Consider the following 15,779-nt stretch of genomic DNA (forward strand, 5'->3'; position numbering starts at 1 on the left):
GTAGGAATATGTGAACAGAACTAATTTCAGGTGCTATAGTCACATGAGATTGGGTATTTTATTCCAGAATGGCAGGGAAATTACCCATAGGAAGACCAACATCTTGGTGGATTGATAGTAAGAAGTATACTTTTGAAGATGGAAATATCTGACAGTGTGTCGATAGAAGATAAATATCACAAAGGTGGGCCTTTCCACAAACTCACTTGCTTCCACCCTTGCTTCAGTTTCCCTGAATTTGCGCTTCATCATGCTCGGTGAACAAAGCTCTCTCCAGAAATCTTAACACCAAACCCATTTAGATGCAGTCCATCAGCATTGTACAAATCCTTCTTTCCATCAAACAAAGACCACATATCCACAAATTCTACATCATTCCTTTTGCACAATCTGTGTGTATAGACTCATTGGCTATCAATGCCCTCCTCCTCAGTTCGCCTCTATCATAGTGTGGTAGGAGACTTAGTCTTCACCTTCTTGCTCTTCAGTTTTGCTTCTTCTAACAACTCCTTTATATCCTCCCTCATAGAATACTTCTCTCAAATCATTTGTACCAAACAAGACAATCATTTCCTTCGACTTACCTTTTTGTATGGATCGTATGGCTAATATTGTGAATTTTTGCACCCGGGAAACAAGATTTTGTCATGCATTCATTAAGTATCCCCTGAACATTGAACCTCCATACATAATTTTCTCCTTAACTTGTTTTTATTGTTTGTTCAGTCCGTCTTTATTATTCCTTCAGATCACCTGCTTCTTTCTTTTTTCAGCTCTGCTTAATTCTTGCCGCTTCTGTAATTTTTCAATTTTGCACTTTGTCCTATGAAGGATAACATTTAAGCATGCTGACTCCATATTAATATCCACTTCATTCTCCTCTATTTCCATGACCACACATTCGACATTAATAACATCGTTTTCCATCTTATCGTCGGTATTTGTTGTGTTCTCATCACCTAACGGGCACTCACTTTTACAACACTTAATACATACTCTCTCTCCTCCAGTTTCAATTTCCTTTCACATATTCTTTAATTTTCTCGACAAATACATTTCACATATACACAGCACTGAATAATATCCTGCAAATTCAAATCGCTGGACATGGCCTTTGTCGCCATTGTTTGTCACGTTGGTGCCATGCCGACACTATTACAATAAAAATTTTATAAAGATACTAAATACTCTTAAACACAAATCTACTGTAATACAATATAATGTTCTGATTTTCTGCAGAAAAAAAAAAAACATGATAAAACAGATAAAAAGTCTAATTTTGTGCAAGTGCTAAATTACACAATCATTCACATTATAACCTCGAACCAATGTAAAGTTACGCATTTTGGGATAAATACATTACAAGCCATGTATCACATTGATGGCACTATACTCCAGAAAGAAGCTAGAGATTTAGGAGTGATGATAGACAGTTAAAGTTTAGAGGACATATTGCTAAGATTGCCCATAAAATTACTTGGCTATTAAAGAACACATTAACAAGTAGAGATAAGGAAGTTATCATTCCTCTTTATAAGGTCTTGATACACCCACATCTGGATTACCGTGCTCAAGTCTGATCCCCTGGGTTTCTTGGAGGTGAATAAGCTATGAAGAGGATTCAGAGGCAAGTGACCAAGATGGTGAGTGGCCTGTGGAATGTTCCCTATGAGGATAGATTGAAGGTGTGTGGATTGCAGAAGTTGGTTAATAGTATAAAAAGAGGGGATATGATAGAAACATTTAGGTTGCTTAAAAGATTTTATAGGATAGATGCAGGAAATATTTCACTTGGTTAGGGGACCAGAACAAGGGATCATCCTGGAAGTTGAATAAAGGTATGATTAGTAAGGGTGTGAGACTAGATTTTTTGCTTGGAGAGTTGTGAATGAGCGGAATGGGTTTGCTAGAGTCAATTGAGAGAGTGCTTTATCTGTTAATGGGTTCAAGGAGAGGTATGATAGATTTGTGTGGGTAGATTGGATCTCCCATGATGAGTCTTCAGGCTCCATGGAGGTGTCCGTGTAATCATCATGCATATCAAGGATTTAGGCCTAATGGTGCCTGTTCTGGCCTTAGAAGTCATTGTTTAAGAGGACGTCCTGGTTTTCTTTTCCCTAATGGCTTGTACTTTAAGGCTTATTTTGGTAATCTTTCTATTTTCATTCTTTGAACGTGTTCCATCCGTTTATGTTTATATTTTTTAATTTTTTTCTATTACTGGTTCTTGGTTTAATTCTTTCATAATTCTTCGTTTCTTTTGTGAACAAATAGAGTATACTTTGCAGTTTTTCTCATAAACTTCATTTCTTCTGTTATCAATCTTTGTTTGTCTTTTTGTTTTATTGTCCGGATTTCACTTTCATACATTAAGACTAGTAGGACTAATGTATTGTATACTTTTAATCTGGTTTGTTTTTGAACTAGGTTTGGTTTAAATATAGAATTAATTACATCTGTTATTTTTAAATATTTTGCAATTTTTAAGTATATATCTTTTTCATTTTCATATGTGATCATGTTATGTGATCATGCATCCTAGATAGTTAAATGAATTCACCTGTTCTAAGATCTTGTCCTTTGAAGGCCATAGTTTTTGATTTTTCTGTTGATATTATCATACCATAATCTTTGGCTATCTCATTTAGATCTAAAATAGCTTTCTGTATAATAATAATAAATTATTATTTTTAAATTTATATCATGAATGCTTTGCACTCTGTTATATTTGGAGATCCGTGTTTTTTGTTATCTAATCTACATGTCCCAGGGTAACTTAATATTATTGTAAATTACTTAGTATGGATTCAGGTGATTTAATCATAGTCTTCCCAATCATAAAATATCTGTTCTTTAATAGGTCACTATGGTGAAGGTTCAAGAATGTCAGGTATATCGAACATGTGGAGAATGTCTTGGAGCTCAAGATCCATATTGTGGTTGGTGTTCATTAGAAAATAAGTAAGTTCATTGTGGATCATTGCAAGTCTTTATTATCTTAGCTCCGCATTACACACTTCTGTTTTTCAGTGGGGGGGGGGGTTCAATTTTTTTATTTTCTGTGATTTTTCTTTTACAATAAGTTTTAGTATTTTGAAAATAAAGATGTTTTTATTTTATTATTATTTAAATATAAATAAAACTAACTTCTCATTCTCAAATTTACTATATCATTATTTAATAACTACTTGAAAATTTACTCCCTTTCAGAATAATCTAATTTTAACACACAAATGTGTTAACATTAGCGTTATAATTATTAATATAACAGCTGGTGTTAATATTAGTTATTATAAATAAATAATAATCTATTATATTAATAATTATAAACTACTCATAACAACGTAACAGTAAGGAAAACAACTAAACCCGCAGGCCTACTTTTCGTAGGCCTGCAGGTCACCTTTCTCCTTAAATTCCTTCTACAGTTGTTTCTATCTTTGCAGCTAATAGAAAAACAAAAATCAGAAATATACTAGGACAGAGATGGGAAGTGGGTTAAGGAGCGTTTACAGGAGGTAATGTCTGACTGCATACCTAGAGTCCGGATAGTAAATCAAGTGGGGGTTAAATGGATGAATAACACCATTAAGCTTAAGCTGCAAAGATAGAAACAACTGTAGAAGGAATTTAAGGAGAAAGGTGACCTGCAGGCCTACGAAAAGTATAAAGCACAGGCCAGAAGGGTAACTAGTGTGGTAAGAAAAGCAAAAGCAGATTATGAAAGGAAATTAGCAACGTAAGCTAAAGAGAATCCCAAACAGTTTTTTCGATATGCTGCAAGTAAAAGAAAAAATGTATACGGCAGAATGATTTTAAGGAATGCCGATGATAGGGAGGTAACTGAATCAGTTGAAATAGTTGAATTACTGAGCAAGCACTTTGCAAGAGTATATCATTCAGGTGGTGATATTGCAGGAATGAAGGAACCAATAGCTTCTACAGGAATTGAGATGAATGAAATGGAGGTGAATAGTATATTACAAAACCTTGATGTGAATACATCTGGGATTGGATGGTATACCAGCTCGGGTCTTACATGAAGCGGCAAAAGAATTGTCAGTACCCTTGACCATTTTGTTTAATTTGAGTCTCAGGTCTGGATTAGTCCCAAGGGGGTGGAAGGAGGGGAAAATAGTTCCATTGCATAAAGGAGGCTCCAAGACTGCTGTTGCAAATTACCGACTGACCAGCATATCAGGAGTCGTTGTCAAGGTTTTGGAAAAAGTAGTCAAGAGACTACTTTTTCCAAAATAGTCAAAATAAAAAAGGAATGGATAGATGATAATGGGATACTGTGTGGGGGACAGCATGATTTTGTGAAGGGTAGATCACGCCTCAGTAACTTGCTCACGTTTTATAACACAGTGACAGCTGAACTGGATAAGAGTTTACATTGAAGCTGCTGGATCTTGCTAAGGCCTTTGACAGGATACCACATGGAATTCTAATCAGTAAACTGCAGAATATGGGGATGGATATAGGGTTGGTGAAATGGATAGGAGAGTGGTTGATGGAGAGATATCAGAGAATGGTTTATTCAGGAGTGGAGTCCAAAAGAATGCCTGTGACTAGTGGTGTGGTGCAAGGTTCTGTTCTTGGACTGCTGCTGTTTAATTTGTTCATTAACAATATAGGAAAGGATCTGAGAGGAACCGTTCATTTGTTTGCTGATGATGCAAAGTTGGGTAGAGCAATAGGTGAATCCACTTGATGTCAAAATTTTGCAGGATGATTTGGATAGATTGGAATACTGACTAAGGGAAATGGATGTCAGTTTAATGTGGCAAAGTGTAAGGTTATGCATTTCGGGGTGAAAAGAATAGCAGCGACGAGGCCATGGAGTTGAAGTTTAGGGGGCACATTGCAAAAGTGGCTAAATCAGCTCATCAGATCACTTGGCCGAATAATACTTTGACAAGCAGAGACAAGCAAGTTATTGTTCCTCTTTATTGAGCATTGATAAGACCCCATCTTGGCTACTGTGCCCAGATCTGGGCACCAGGGTTTCTTCTTGATGGGGAGGAGGTAGAGAGGATCCAGAGGCGAGTTACCAAGATGATAGCTGGTCTATGGAATGAACCTTATGAGAACAGGTTGAAGATCTGTGGGTTGCAGAAATTGGTTGATAGGCAGAAGAGGGGATTGAGACATTCAAATATTGATTGATATGATTGAGACATTCAAATTACTGAAGGGTTTTTACAAGATTAATTCAGAGGAAATTTTTCAGAACAAGTCTGGTAATGAGAGAACTAGGGACCATCCATGGAAACTGGGCAAGGGTGTTAGAACTAGATTTTTTGCTTGGAGAGTGGTGAATGAGTGGAATAAGCTACCAGGGTGCCATGACTGTGAGTGAGTTCAAAGCAAAGTATGTGTGGATGCTGAATACTTTGACAAGCAGAGAAATGATGTTTAGGGCCTCCCTCGATGAGTGTAAGGACTCCTTGAAGTTGCCCGTAATAATAGTTTTTTTTTAATACTGGAGACTCTTGAAAAGTGTAGAAATAGAGGAAAGTGACTGTAAAAGGAATCGGAGATAATAATAAACCGAAGATTAAGGTTATTCTGGATGTCTGGAATAATTATTCTGAGAAATAATTAAATGTAATAAGCAGTGATAGAAAACATTGAGGAGAAATGCAATCAGGACTTCATATTATCAGTACTTGAAGTGGGAAAAGCCATCAGAAACATGAAATGTGAATATTTGACATGAATATTTAACATGAAATGCTTAAATGCAGAAATTTTACAGCAGCTTATGTTCTGACCAGGACTTCTGCATAAATCAGAAGTCCTGATCAGAAAGTTAAATTCCGGATAATTGGAGAGAAGTCTCATGGTATGCTGCTTTTAAAAGAAAAATGAAACTAATGTGAGAATTGCAAAGGGATGATCTTTCTACTGAATGTTATATATAAATTTATGGAAGCATATTTAAGATGAGGCAAAAAAAAAAAAAATTCTGGAAATGAAACTTGAAGAACACACTAATGTTGAGGGGTGTTGTCAGATTTTTACTTTGATTAATTAGGTGAAATATCATGAAGTTAACATGTTTTAAAATCTGAAAAGAGGTACAGTAAAGTGTCACTAAGAAAGCTGCTCAAAATACTACAATTTGTTATGTAAATCTCACCCATGAAAGTTTTTTTAAACCTAACATGTAGAACTAGGGATGATCTTAGTATGCTCACGTTTTGTAGCTGTTTTCAGCAGTTTAAGATGGCAATTGCTCAAGGAGTGTACAACTGAACAGCATGCTGTTGTGCATTTCTTGTGGACAAAAGGACTTCCTGCAAAGGACATTCATAAAGAGGTGTATCCTGTTTATGGCAAGAAGTGTTCGTCACATGCAGCAGCTCACAACTGCATTCAGAAATTTTCAAAAGGATATTAAACACTTTTCAATGAAAACTGATCTGGTTGTCCTTTTGAGATCCAGGTGGGTTGATGCAGTTAGAAAAAAACTGAAACATGATATCTGATGGTTGAAGTGACAAATAAATTATTCTGAAGAAAATTGTCGATAGGCTAATAATGTCAACTAAGTTATGTAATATTATTCTGGCATTCAGAATAATCTAATTAGCCCAAAAGTAAATAACAGGAACAGATTTTGGTAAATCCTAAATACAGATTTTGATAGGAAGTAAGTATTAAATTTTATTACATTTTATCAAATTCTTTCAAACCCAGAGTAAAATTTTTAAATGTTTGGATATTTTATGCCCCTGAAAATGGCTTGACTGAAACAAAAACGGAGGTGACATGACAAATTTTAATAAGGATTCTATAATGAACTGCAATAAAATTTTCAGCCAAAGTCCAGGAATAACTTATGTATGGAGGGAAAGATTTTTATTTCTACAGAAAATGGACTGTTCTAAGACTACTTTAAGGAAAACTACTTCCTACTTTCATTCATAGAATAATAAATACAGCATGCATTGGTAGCAGATATACTAGGATCAGGTAGCTATTTATTTGGGAATTAGAAGTAAGTTATAAGTCCGTGTGGTTAGCCGAGTGGCTATGCATTTCGCAACCATATCATATACCTGGGAAAGGAGTGTCCTAGGTTTGATTCCAATCGCTGATGTTGAGGAGCTTAGGATCTTTCTCGGACATAGCGAAGTTAGCTAGTCTTGGGCATGGACTGCAGGGTTTTTCTTCCCAGTTTATCTGGGATTTTTCCTCCTGCAAGCAAGCAAACCGGCCTTGAGAACTCAACACTTCTACAGACAGGATACTCTGGGAGGCATAGGGCTAACAGCCTTATCCTTGTGTACGGTTGTGGTTAAATGAATAGAAAATCCTCGACACTGCATACTAAAAGAGGGAAAAGGGAAGAAGTTATTACAAAGGTTTTATAGGATTGATGCTGAAGACTTTTTCAGTACATGATGAGAAGGGAAAATTTACAGGTTGTCTCTGTAAATTGTATAAAAGTGTGGTTAGCAAGGGTTTAAGACTAGATTTTTTTGCTTGAGTGCAAATGTGCAGAATGAGTTGCAAGAGGTGGTTGGGAGTGCTTCATCAATTCAGGAGGAGGTATTACATTGTACTGTGTGAATAAGTAACTTGAGATGAGTCTTCTGACTCCATGGAGATACCCATATAATAATAATAATTTATTGAAACTTGGGCAAGTTTATTTTGATGCCATTAGCAGCTTCAATCATCACTTGCAGCTAAAGACAACACTGCTTGATTACACCATTTCACCAGCATAATGAAAGTGATGACATTCACTTTTTATACAAAAAAGTATATTAATTTACAGGGTTCAGCTTCTGCAAGTCCTCAAACCTGTCTGGGAAATTATCAAGCAGTCTCTTTGTAATTTATTTTTGCATTCTTCCAGTTTGTAGTATTTTATTTTAATATCAGGGAATATATTTACCTTCAAACTACAATATGAAATAATAGTACAGTATGACAGAATTTCATGCCAGTGGGGCATTGCTCGGTTAAATAAGGCCTGGTTGTATTTGCCAGGGACATAGGGCAAAGAGCGAAACGTCAGCTACTAGAACAAATATTAAAACACACCCCACCTCAACATCACCAGAGTTCAAGATTGGTACTATCAATATCAACATAAGAAGCCTGAAGCAAAGTAATCGAACTAGCTGAGGAATTGGATAAGTACAAGATCGACAAAATAGGGGTGACTGAAACAAAAAAAAGGCAAAACCCTTGTAAGATCTTTCTGAGCAATAAATACAAAATGTTATATTCGGACAGTGACAATCAAGGAAAAGGAGTAGTTATAGCATTCAACACTAAATTCAAGGCTAATCATGAATGGCAAGCAATTTCAAGTAGAGTGATGTGAGCAGATATGAGAATGGGGAACTGGACAATGAGACTTATTTGTGCCTATGATCCCACAGAAGATTCTATTAAGATAGAAATGGAGAAATTTTTTGAGGTTTTAGAAAAAGCAACTGACACAATGAAAAATGAAAAGTTGGTCCTTGTTGGGGATCTAAATAGCAGGGTAGAGAATGATTGTCAGATATACAAAAATATTTTGGAAAAATTTGGAGAAAAGAGCAAAGCTAATAATAATGGCAAATACCTGTTGGATTTCTGCTCAGGACACGGATTGGTTATTACTAACACAATGTTCCAACATAAACATGTGCACAAATTCACATGGAGATAAGAGGAAAGGAATAAGAAAAATCTCATTGATAATGTTACTGTTGATAGTGATGTTTTCTTCCTGGTGCAGGAAGATTTGAAATCGGAAGTGATCACCATTTAGTCTTGAGCAGGATAAAATTGAATTTCATATTGAATAGAACATGTAAAAAAGTTTTAAAGTGAATAAAAGTTGAACAGCTCTCAGATTTAAACATGTAGACTTAAAATACACAAACATTATTCAAGAAAAAATGAAAGAGTTTGGAACAGGAAAGAAACCTTGGAGATTCAGTGCCAAGCCTTGAAGAAAACCCTGATTGATTCAGCCAGAGAGACATGTGGTGAGGTTGTCTGCAAGGATAGAAAAATCAAACTGCATGGTGGGTGCAGGAAGTTAAAGAGACAATGCAGGAAAAGAAAAAAGCATATCAAAATTTCCTAGCAAATATGTCAGGTTGTGCTCTTAGAGAATACAGAAACAAATGTAAGAAAACGAAACACTGGTTAAAATTATCTAAACAAAAGTCATGGGAAGAAGACTGGTAAGAACAGAAAATAAATATCCAGAAGGGTGGGGGGGGGGAAGGTATTCTGGAGGTTGTTGAAGAAACTCGGAAATGGAGGAAAGAATGCTGTAAAAGGAATTAGAGATGATAAAGGTAACGTGAAAACTGGAGAAAAATATCTTTGAAGTATGGAGTAATTACTTTGAAAAATTGCTAAATGAAAAGTGATGACAGCACAGTGGTAAAAAACACTCAACAGGCATACAGTCGGGAATACATGTCCATACTTGAAGTAGAAAAAACCATCAAAGGCTTGAAATGTGAAAAGGCAGCAGGAGTAGATGATATTTGACCAGAAATGCTGAAGTATGGTGGTATAAAAGTTACAGTGGCTGCACTACATAGTTCAGAAAGCCTGGACAGAGGGACGAATTCCCAATGAATGGAGTAGAGCTCTAATAGTATCCATATATAAAAAGGGAAATAAAACTGAATGAGAGAATTACAGAGGTATTTCCCTACTGAGTGTTCCTGGTAAGATTTATGCAAGTATACTTTAGAAACAGTTGAAGGATTGTGGAAGAAAATCTTGGTGAAAAACACGTTGGATTCATGCCAAATAGAGGCTGTCAGGATCAGATTTTCACTTTATGACAAAATAGTTGCGAAACAATGGAAATATGAAAAAGATCTGTATTTAAGTTTTGTAGATCTGGAAAAGGCATATGACAAGGTGCCAAGAGAAAAGCTATTCAAAATGCTACAGTTATATGATGTCAATGGGGCATTATATCAAGCAATACTTAGTCTTTATTTCAGTTGTAAGTCAGCAGTTAGAATTGAAGGAAGTACAGGAAGATGGTCTCATCTCGTCTTTCTTTTTACTTGCAGTGTCGGGGGTTTATTAATCAAGGACCTCAAACCATTCACAGGATAAGGTGGTCTGCCCTACGACCTGGTGTATCCTTAGTCCTGTAGTGTTGAGTTCTCAAGGCCGTTGCGGGATGAAAAACCCCAAGATAACTTGGCTATTTGCTGATGAAGATCCTTCAGCTCCTCATGTCACCGACGGGAATTGAACCCAGGACACTCCTTCCCCAGGCATATGGTTGCAAATCGCACAGCTTCTAGGCTAACTGTGCAGACCAGGAAGATGATTTAATGTTAAATTTGGTGTCAGACAAAGATATACATTATCATCCCTGTTATTCATTATCTATGTGGATCACATTATGAAGGAGAATGGTATTAAACCTGATATCAAAATTGGAGATGTTAATGTCAGCTCTTTGCTTTATGCAATGATGTTATACTTCTAAATAAATCTGCTACAAGTCGGCAAGATTCCCTGACTAAATTGAATAACTGTTATAATAGATATGATATGAAGGTCAGCAATAACAAGAAAAAGAAAATGAAAATATTAATTGCATTGTGAATGGAGAGCCTATAGAACAGTTGTTGAAAGTTTATTTTTCACTTGGTTAGACTATAATAAATTTAGTTTAATCCTTTATCCAAGTGTGAGCAAACAAAGTTTGCGCCTGAAAGTATCTTCAGGACTGGGGTAAGGTGGTACAACCATGTTGTTACCACCTTACCCCACAAACTTTGTTTGCTCACACTTGGATAAAGGATTAAACTAAATTTATTATACTCTAACCAAGTGAAAAATAAACTTTCAAAATATTTCTCTAAATCCAGAGTAATTTAATAAAAAGGTGGCACACCATTTGGCAACTCCTATAGGTAGAGATGACCTTGCTAATGCTTCTGCCTGGTATCTCCACTTGGGCCTGGCTCCCACTGAAGAGACCTCAATAAAGTCGAAACTAGTCTGAGTAGTGGCCCTTCCCTTAAGCATAACATTATACATATCCGCAAAGAGATGTGTTTTGCATTATGGGAGATACTGAGATAGGAGTGATGTTAGCTTGCTCCACCTTTACAATGAGTTGCCCAGTGTTGTACCACTTTACCCCAGTCCTGAAGATACTTTCAGGTGCAAACTTTGTTTGCGCCTGAAAAAGAACAGTGTTTCTCAATGTGGGCAATTAGAAAATGATGTTGCTTTCGTCACTTCATCACTGATATGATATACTCAAAGCACTCACCATTGTCGACGAGGGGAGGACATCAAAATCTTTGAGGCGTTGGGGTGGAGCATGATCCAAAAAATGTTGGGAAATACTGCTATAGAACAAGCAAAACATTTCAGCTATTTGGGCACAATATTGAGTGAAGATGGTAAATTAAATATGGAAATGGACAAGAGAATCAACAAAGCTGGTGTGCTATGAAGTCAACTGAGTAAATTTATATGGAATAAGAGAAATTAATCAAAACACTCAATTAGCTGTATACAAGACTGTGTTCAAACCGGTTTTAACTTATGGATCTGAGAGCTGGGTTAGAAGGAAAAGACTTGGCCAAAGACTGGAGACTGCAAATATGAGAGTCCTGAGAAAGATTAGGGGCATGAACAGATTTCTTCATTGGCAATATGATATTAAAAATGAGGATATTAGGAAAGAACTTGACATTCTTAGCATTCAGGAATGTGTTAGCAGAGCTAATCTCAGGTAGTATGGTCACTTAAACAGAATGAAAGAGGAAAGATTAGCAAAACAAATGTTCTCTGCCAGGTTGGCAGGGAAAAGACCCAGAGGAAGACCAAGATATAGGTGGATTGATACAGTAAAAAGTGCTAGAAGATAGAAATATAAGACTGATAATGTTGGAGACTTGACAGGTAACAGATTGATTTGGAGGAAAATTGTAGATACGAAGTTAGTAACGATGTACATTTTCATGTAGTACTCTCATATCCTGTACACCGCTTGAGGGTACATGTCAGGAATTTGATGATTGTGATATTTTCCTCCTTTTAAGGTTGGGAAAGTAAATGAAGTTTCTTAACCCTGCAGAGGTCTCGGTCGAAAAAATTGCAGCGTATGTCGCGTGTATCTGATAGGTATGTTCTTTACTAAACTTTAAAAAAAAACACTGCAACATAATACATGATGGTTAATTTATTTTCAGTTACAGTCTAGAAATTATTGAACAATGAAACAAAGAAAAAACTATCTATAGTTCACTGAGCATCTACAGATGCCGTAAGGTCACTCCGATGCTCAGTGATGTGTCACCAGACCTCGCCATGTAGTCCTGTTGTATGCTTTTCTGGCAGCCTCAACTCTTAGGATCAGTCGCTCCACACACACACACACACACACACACACACACCATCCATCTCATTGATGATCTACCCCTTCCTCTTTTTCCAGGAACTTTACCTTCTGTTGCTGTTCTGAGAAGTCCCCCTTCCATCCTCGAAAATAATTTAACTTTCTTCTGTCAATATCCTTAAGGAGCCTTAAAGTTCTACTGATCTTTTCTAACACCCATTCATTTGTACACCTTTCAGTATATGATATCCTCAACAGCCTTCTGTAACACTACATCTCAGAAGCAGATATCCATTTCTTATCTAACTTCTTTAGGTTCCAAGTCTCACATCCATAAGTCGCTGTTGGAAAAACAACTGCATCCAAAATCCTCAACTTTTTTCCCATGGAGATAGATCCATCCTTCCAGATTTTAGATAGGTCTCTGACTGTTGTTTAGCCATTCCTAACCTTCTTCTGAATAGCAATTCTTCACATTAATAATGTATCCCAGGTACTCAAACTTGCTGATTTTCTTGATTCTTTTTTCCATTAAGGTATACTTGTTTCTCAAGAGCTTCTCTGTTTGTATTTCCTTTGAGAACAATAATCTTTGTCTTGCTAGGATTGAGTTGAAGTCCTCTGTTATTACGGATCTTGTTAACTTTGTCAAGAATTAGTCCTAGATCTTCCATGTCATTACAAAGGAGTACCGTATCATCAGCATACCTCAGATTACTAATCAGTCTACCTCCTATCCTAATTCCTGTCCTGATCTCACCAATGCTTTACTCATGATATCCTCTACATATATACTAAACAAGTGAGGAGAAAGTAAACATCCTTGCCTAACTCATTTTCCAACTTGAAGCCAGTCAGTCAGTCAATCCAACACTTGTTCTTACTATGGCTTCTTGCTCCGTGTACAAGTTGGCTATCAACCTGATAGTGAAGAAAACCCGTTATTTTCATTACTTCCTAGTTTCACATGCTCAACACAGTCAAAAAAAAAAACACTGCAAATATAATACGTGATGGTTAATTTATTTTCAGTTACAATCTAGAAATTATTGAACAAAGAAAACAACAACTAAACCAATACTCTACTGACATCGGAGTTCGCTGTATCTCTCAGATGCAATTTACTATCAAATATCATTTTCACTTTTCGCATTCGACTCTATCATTCTCATTGGACTCGAGTAATAAAATGACCGAATCTCTTCAACATCTGATGGATTATCCAATTGATATATTTTTCTAGCCATTTTCAATGATAAAAAAAAAAAAATAAATAAAAAAAAAAAAAAACAACCAATACTATACTGACATCGGAGGTCGTGGTATCTCTCAGATACAATTTACTATGAAATATCACACATCTTTACATAACATGTGTTAAACCAAGACTGACTGCATAAACAGTGTGGAATATCACTCGTAATATATGCATGTGCAGCTACTCATGACCTCCAAGCTATACACTAGATACGTGTAAGAATATTTATATTAAACAATTTGTTTGTATCTGTCAGATCAGCTGACCTCTGCAGGGTTAACAATTATGTCTCTTTGAAAAACTTATTTTATTCTGAAAGCTGGAAATTGAGTAAGATCAGAAACATTCCCATCTTTCCCCTGGAGTGCCAAGTTGAGAGTTTGTAGATAATTCATTATATCAGTAAGGAACATTAGATCTTGCATCCATTGATCATTTTCCAGTTGAGGATAGAATTTTATTTTTTTTTTAGAATATTTTTACTTTTCCCTCCAAGAAAAGTAATGATAGGCCCCAACAGATCCACAGACTTACTTGAAACATTGCCGGTTGACAGCCACCTCATAATGCAGTAGGAAGAGACATCACTGGGTTTATCTTCAAGATCCGGTTCTTCAATAAAATTTTTGAACTGTCGATGGGTCTTCCCATTTCAGTGTATGAAATTGACAGTTTCAAGAACAGATTTGATAGCATCTGGCTGCCAGGTGTTCACGATGAATAATACAGTGAACAGGAGAAATTGGAAAGCTGGGATCACTTTTCATAAATGCAATTAATCCAGCATTTGTTAAAACTCTGTCAAGTATATTTTAAATGTCAATACCATGAGTTTTCTTTTAGTGCCACTAAATACATCTCTTCTTTCACAGTTACATGAAAGGAAATATAACAAACAAATACCACCAGTTGTGGGTTGTCTTCTATGGCTGTAGAAGACAACCCACAACTGCAACAGCCTGCAACATCAGTACTGATTTGGGAGATACTCTCTAGTGTGGCATGAACTGGTGTTTGTGCTATTAGTCACTGAAGTTTTGTGTTATTTGAATTTAACACTGCAACAACTTCAGCTATATTCTTAACAAATTCACCATCATAATATGGGAATTTAGCACAAGCAATTTTCCACGATATAACAAAACTAGCTTCAATTGTTGTATAGGCTTCCTTACTGAATATTGTCAGCAGCGTTTGCTGGCTATTTATTGATGATTTTAACATAGCTTGTTTCTCTGTACTGATTTAGGTGGATAATTAGATGAAAAGTTTTTGATTTGTTTCATAGTGGCTTTTCAAGTTACTGACTTTGTAATGACCGAGTGACACATTGCAGATAAGACATAAAGGTTGACCTTCTATAATAGTGAATGAAAAATCTTCCTCTCACTCTTGGTTAAAATTTCTGTCCTCATCTTCGTACTTTCACTTCTTGCAATTTGATGTCATCTTCCTTCACAAAATTTTCACAAACACTTCTAAAAAAAATTAAAGTGAAAAGAAACAGTAATCTCCAACAAATCCAACACAACCAAACTCTGTAGTGTCTAACTCTCACACTAACACAGTTAATTTCACTGTCACTCTCAGTTTATACTCATTAAATAATTATATACACATGCCATACTCATGCGATTGTAAGCCACACCAACTAAAGCTAACATTGCCAGCATCGGCTTGTACGATTACTGATTCTGCAGCACAGTTCTTCTGTAATCCTTGCCGACCCAAAATTTCTTTAATCCCTTACTGAAATCTAGCATTAAAATTACCATTTAAATTCTTAAATGTATTTACTCATCATGAACATTAAACTTGTTTTAATCCACTGGACTCTCAGTTTATACTCAGTAAATAATTATAAAGCCTGAAAATTTTTTGTTTACCTTTTATATTAATTGTGATGCCGAAAAGAGGCTCAGCCAACATATTTCCACACAAGCCACACGTCAAAGAGCCGCTTGCGGCTCATGAGCCACCATTTGGCCACCCCTGATATATGTGAATTAAACAAGGATCTTTTAAATTCATCTTTCTTTTCCATTGAAGATTTTCTTTTTAAAATAAATGTAATTGGTAAACTTAAATCTTTTTTTTTTTTTAAACTATTCGTGTAGGTAAATAGTCAGCTCCATGTGTGTAAATTTCTACAAATCCAATACACAG

At 36.0% G+C, this 15,779-nt stretch overlaps 1 protein-coding gene across 1 annotated transcript in view; it reads left to right on the forward strand.

Moving 5' to 3' along the window:
- Nucleotides 1-15,779, forward strand: part of LOC150100648 (plexin-A4-like) — a 707,214-nt gene that overhangs the window by 221,100 nt on the left and 470,335 nt on the right. Inside the window, 1 exon segment of the mRNA XM_090401991.1 lies at nucleotides 2,861-2,961. Within this exon segment, the coding sequence (XP_090258117.1) occupies nucleotides 2,861-2,961 (101 nt within the window).

Source organism: Typopeltis vanoorti, chromosome 12 (assembly GCF_054136105.1).
Source record: "Typopeltis vanoorti isolate ZY-2024b chromosome 12, IOZ_Tvanoo_1.0, whole genome shotgun sequence".
NCBI lineage: Eukaryota > Metazoa > Arthropoda > Arachnida > Uropygi > Thelyphonidae > Typopeltis > Typopeltis vanoorti.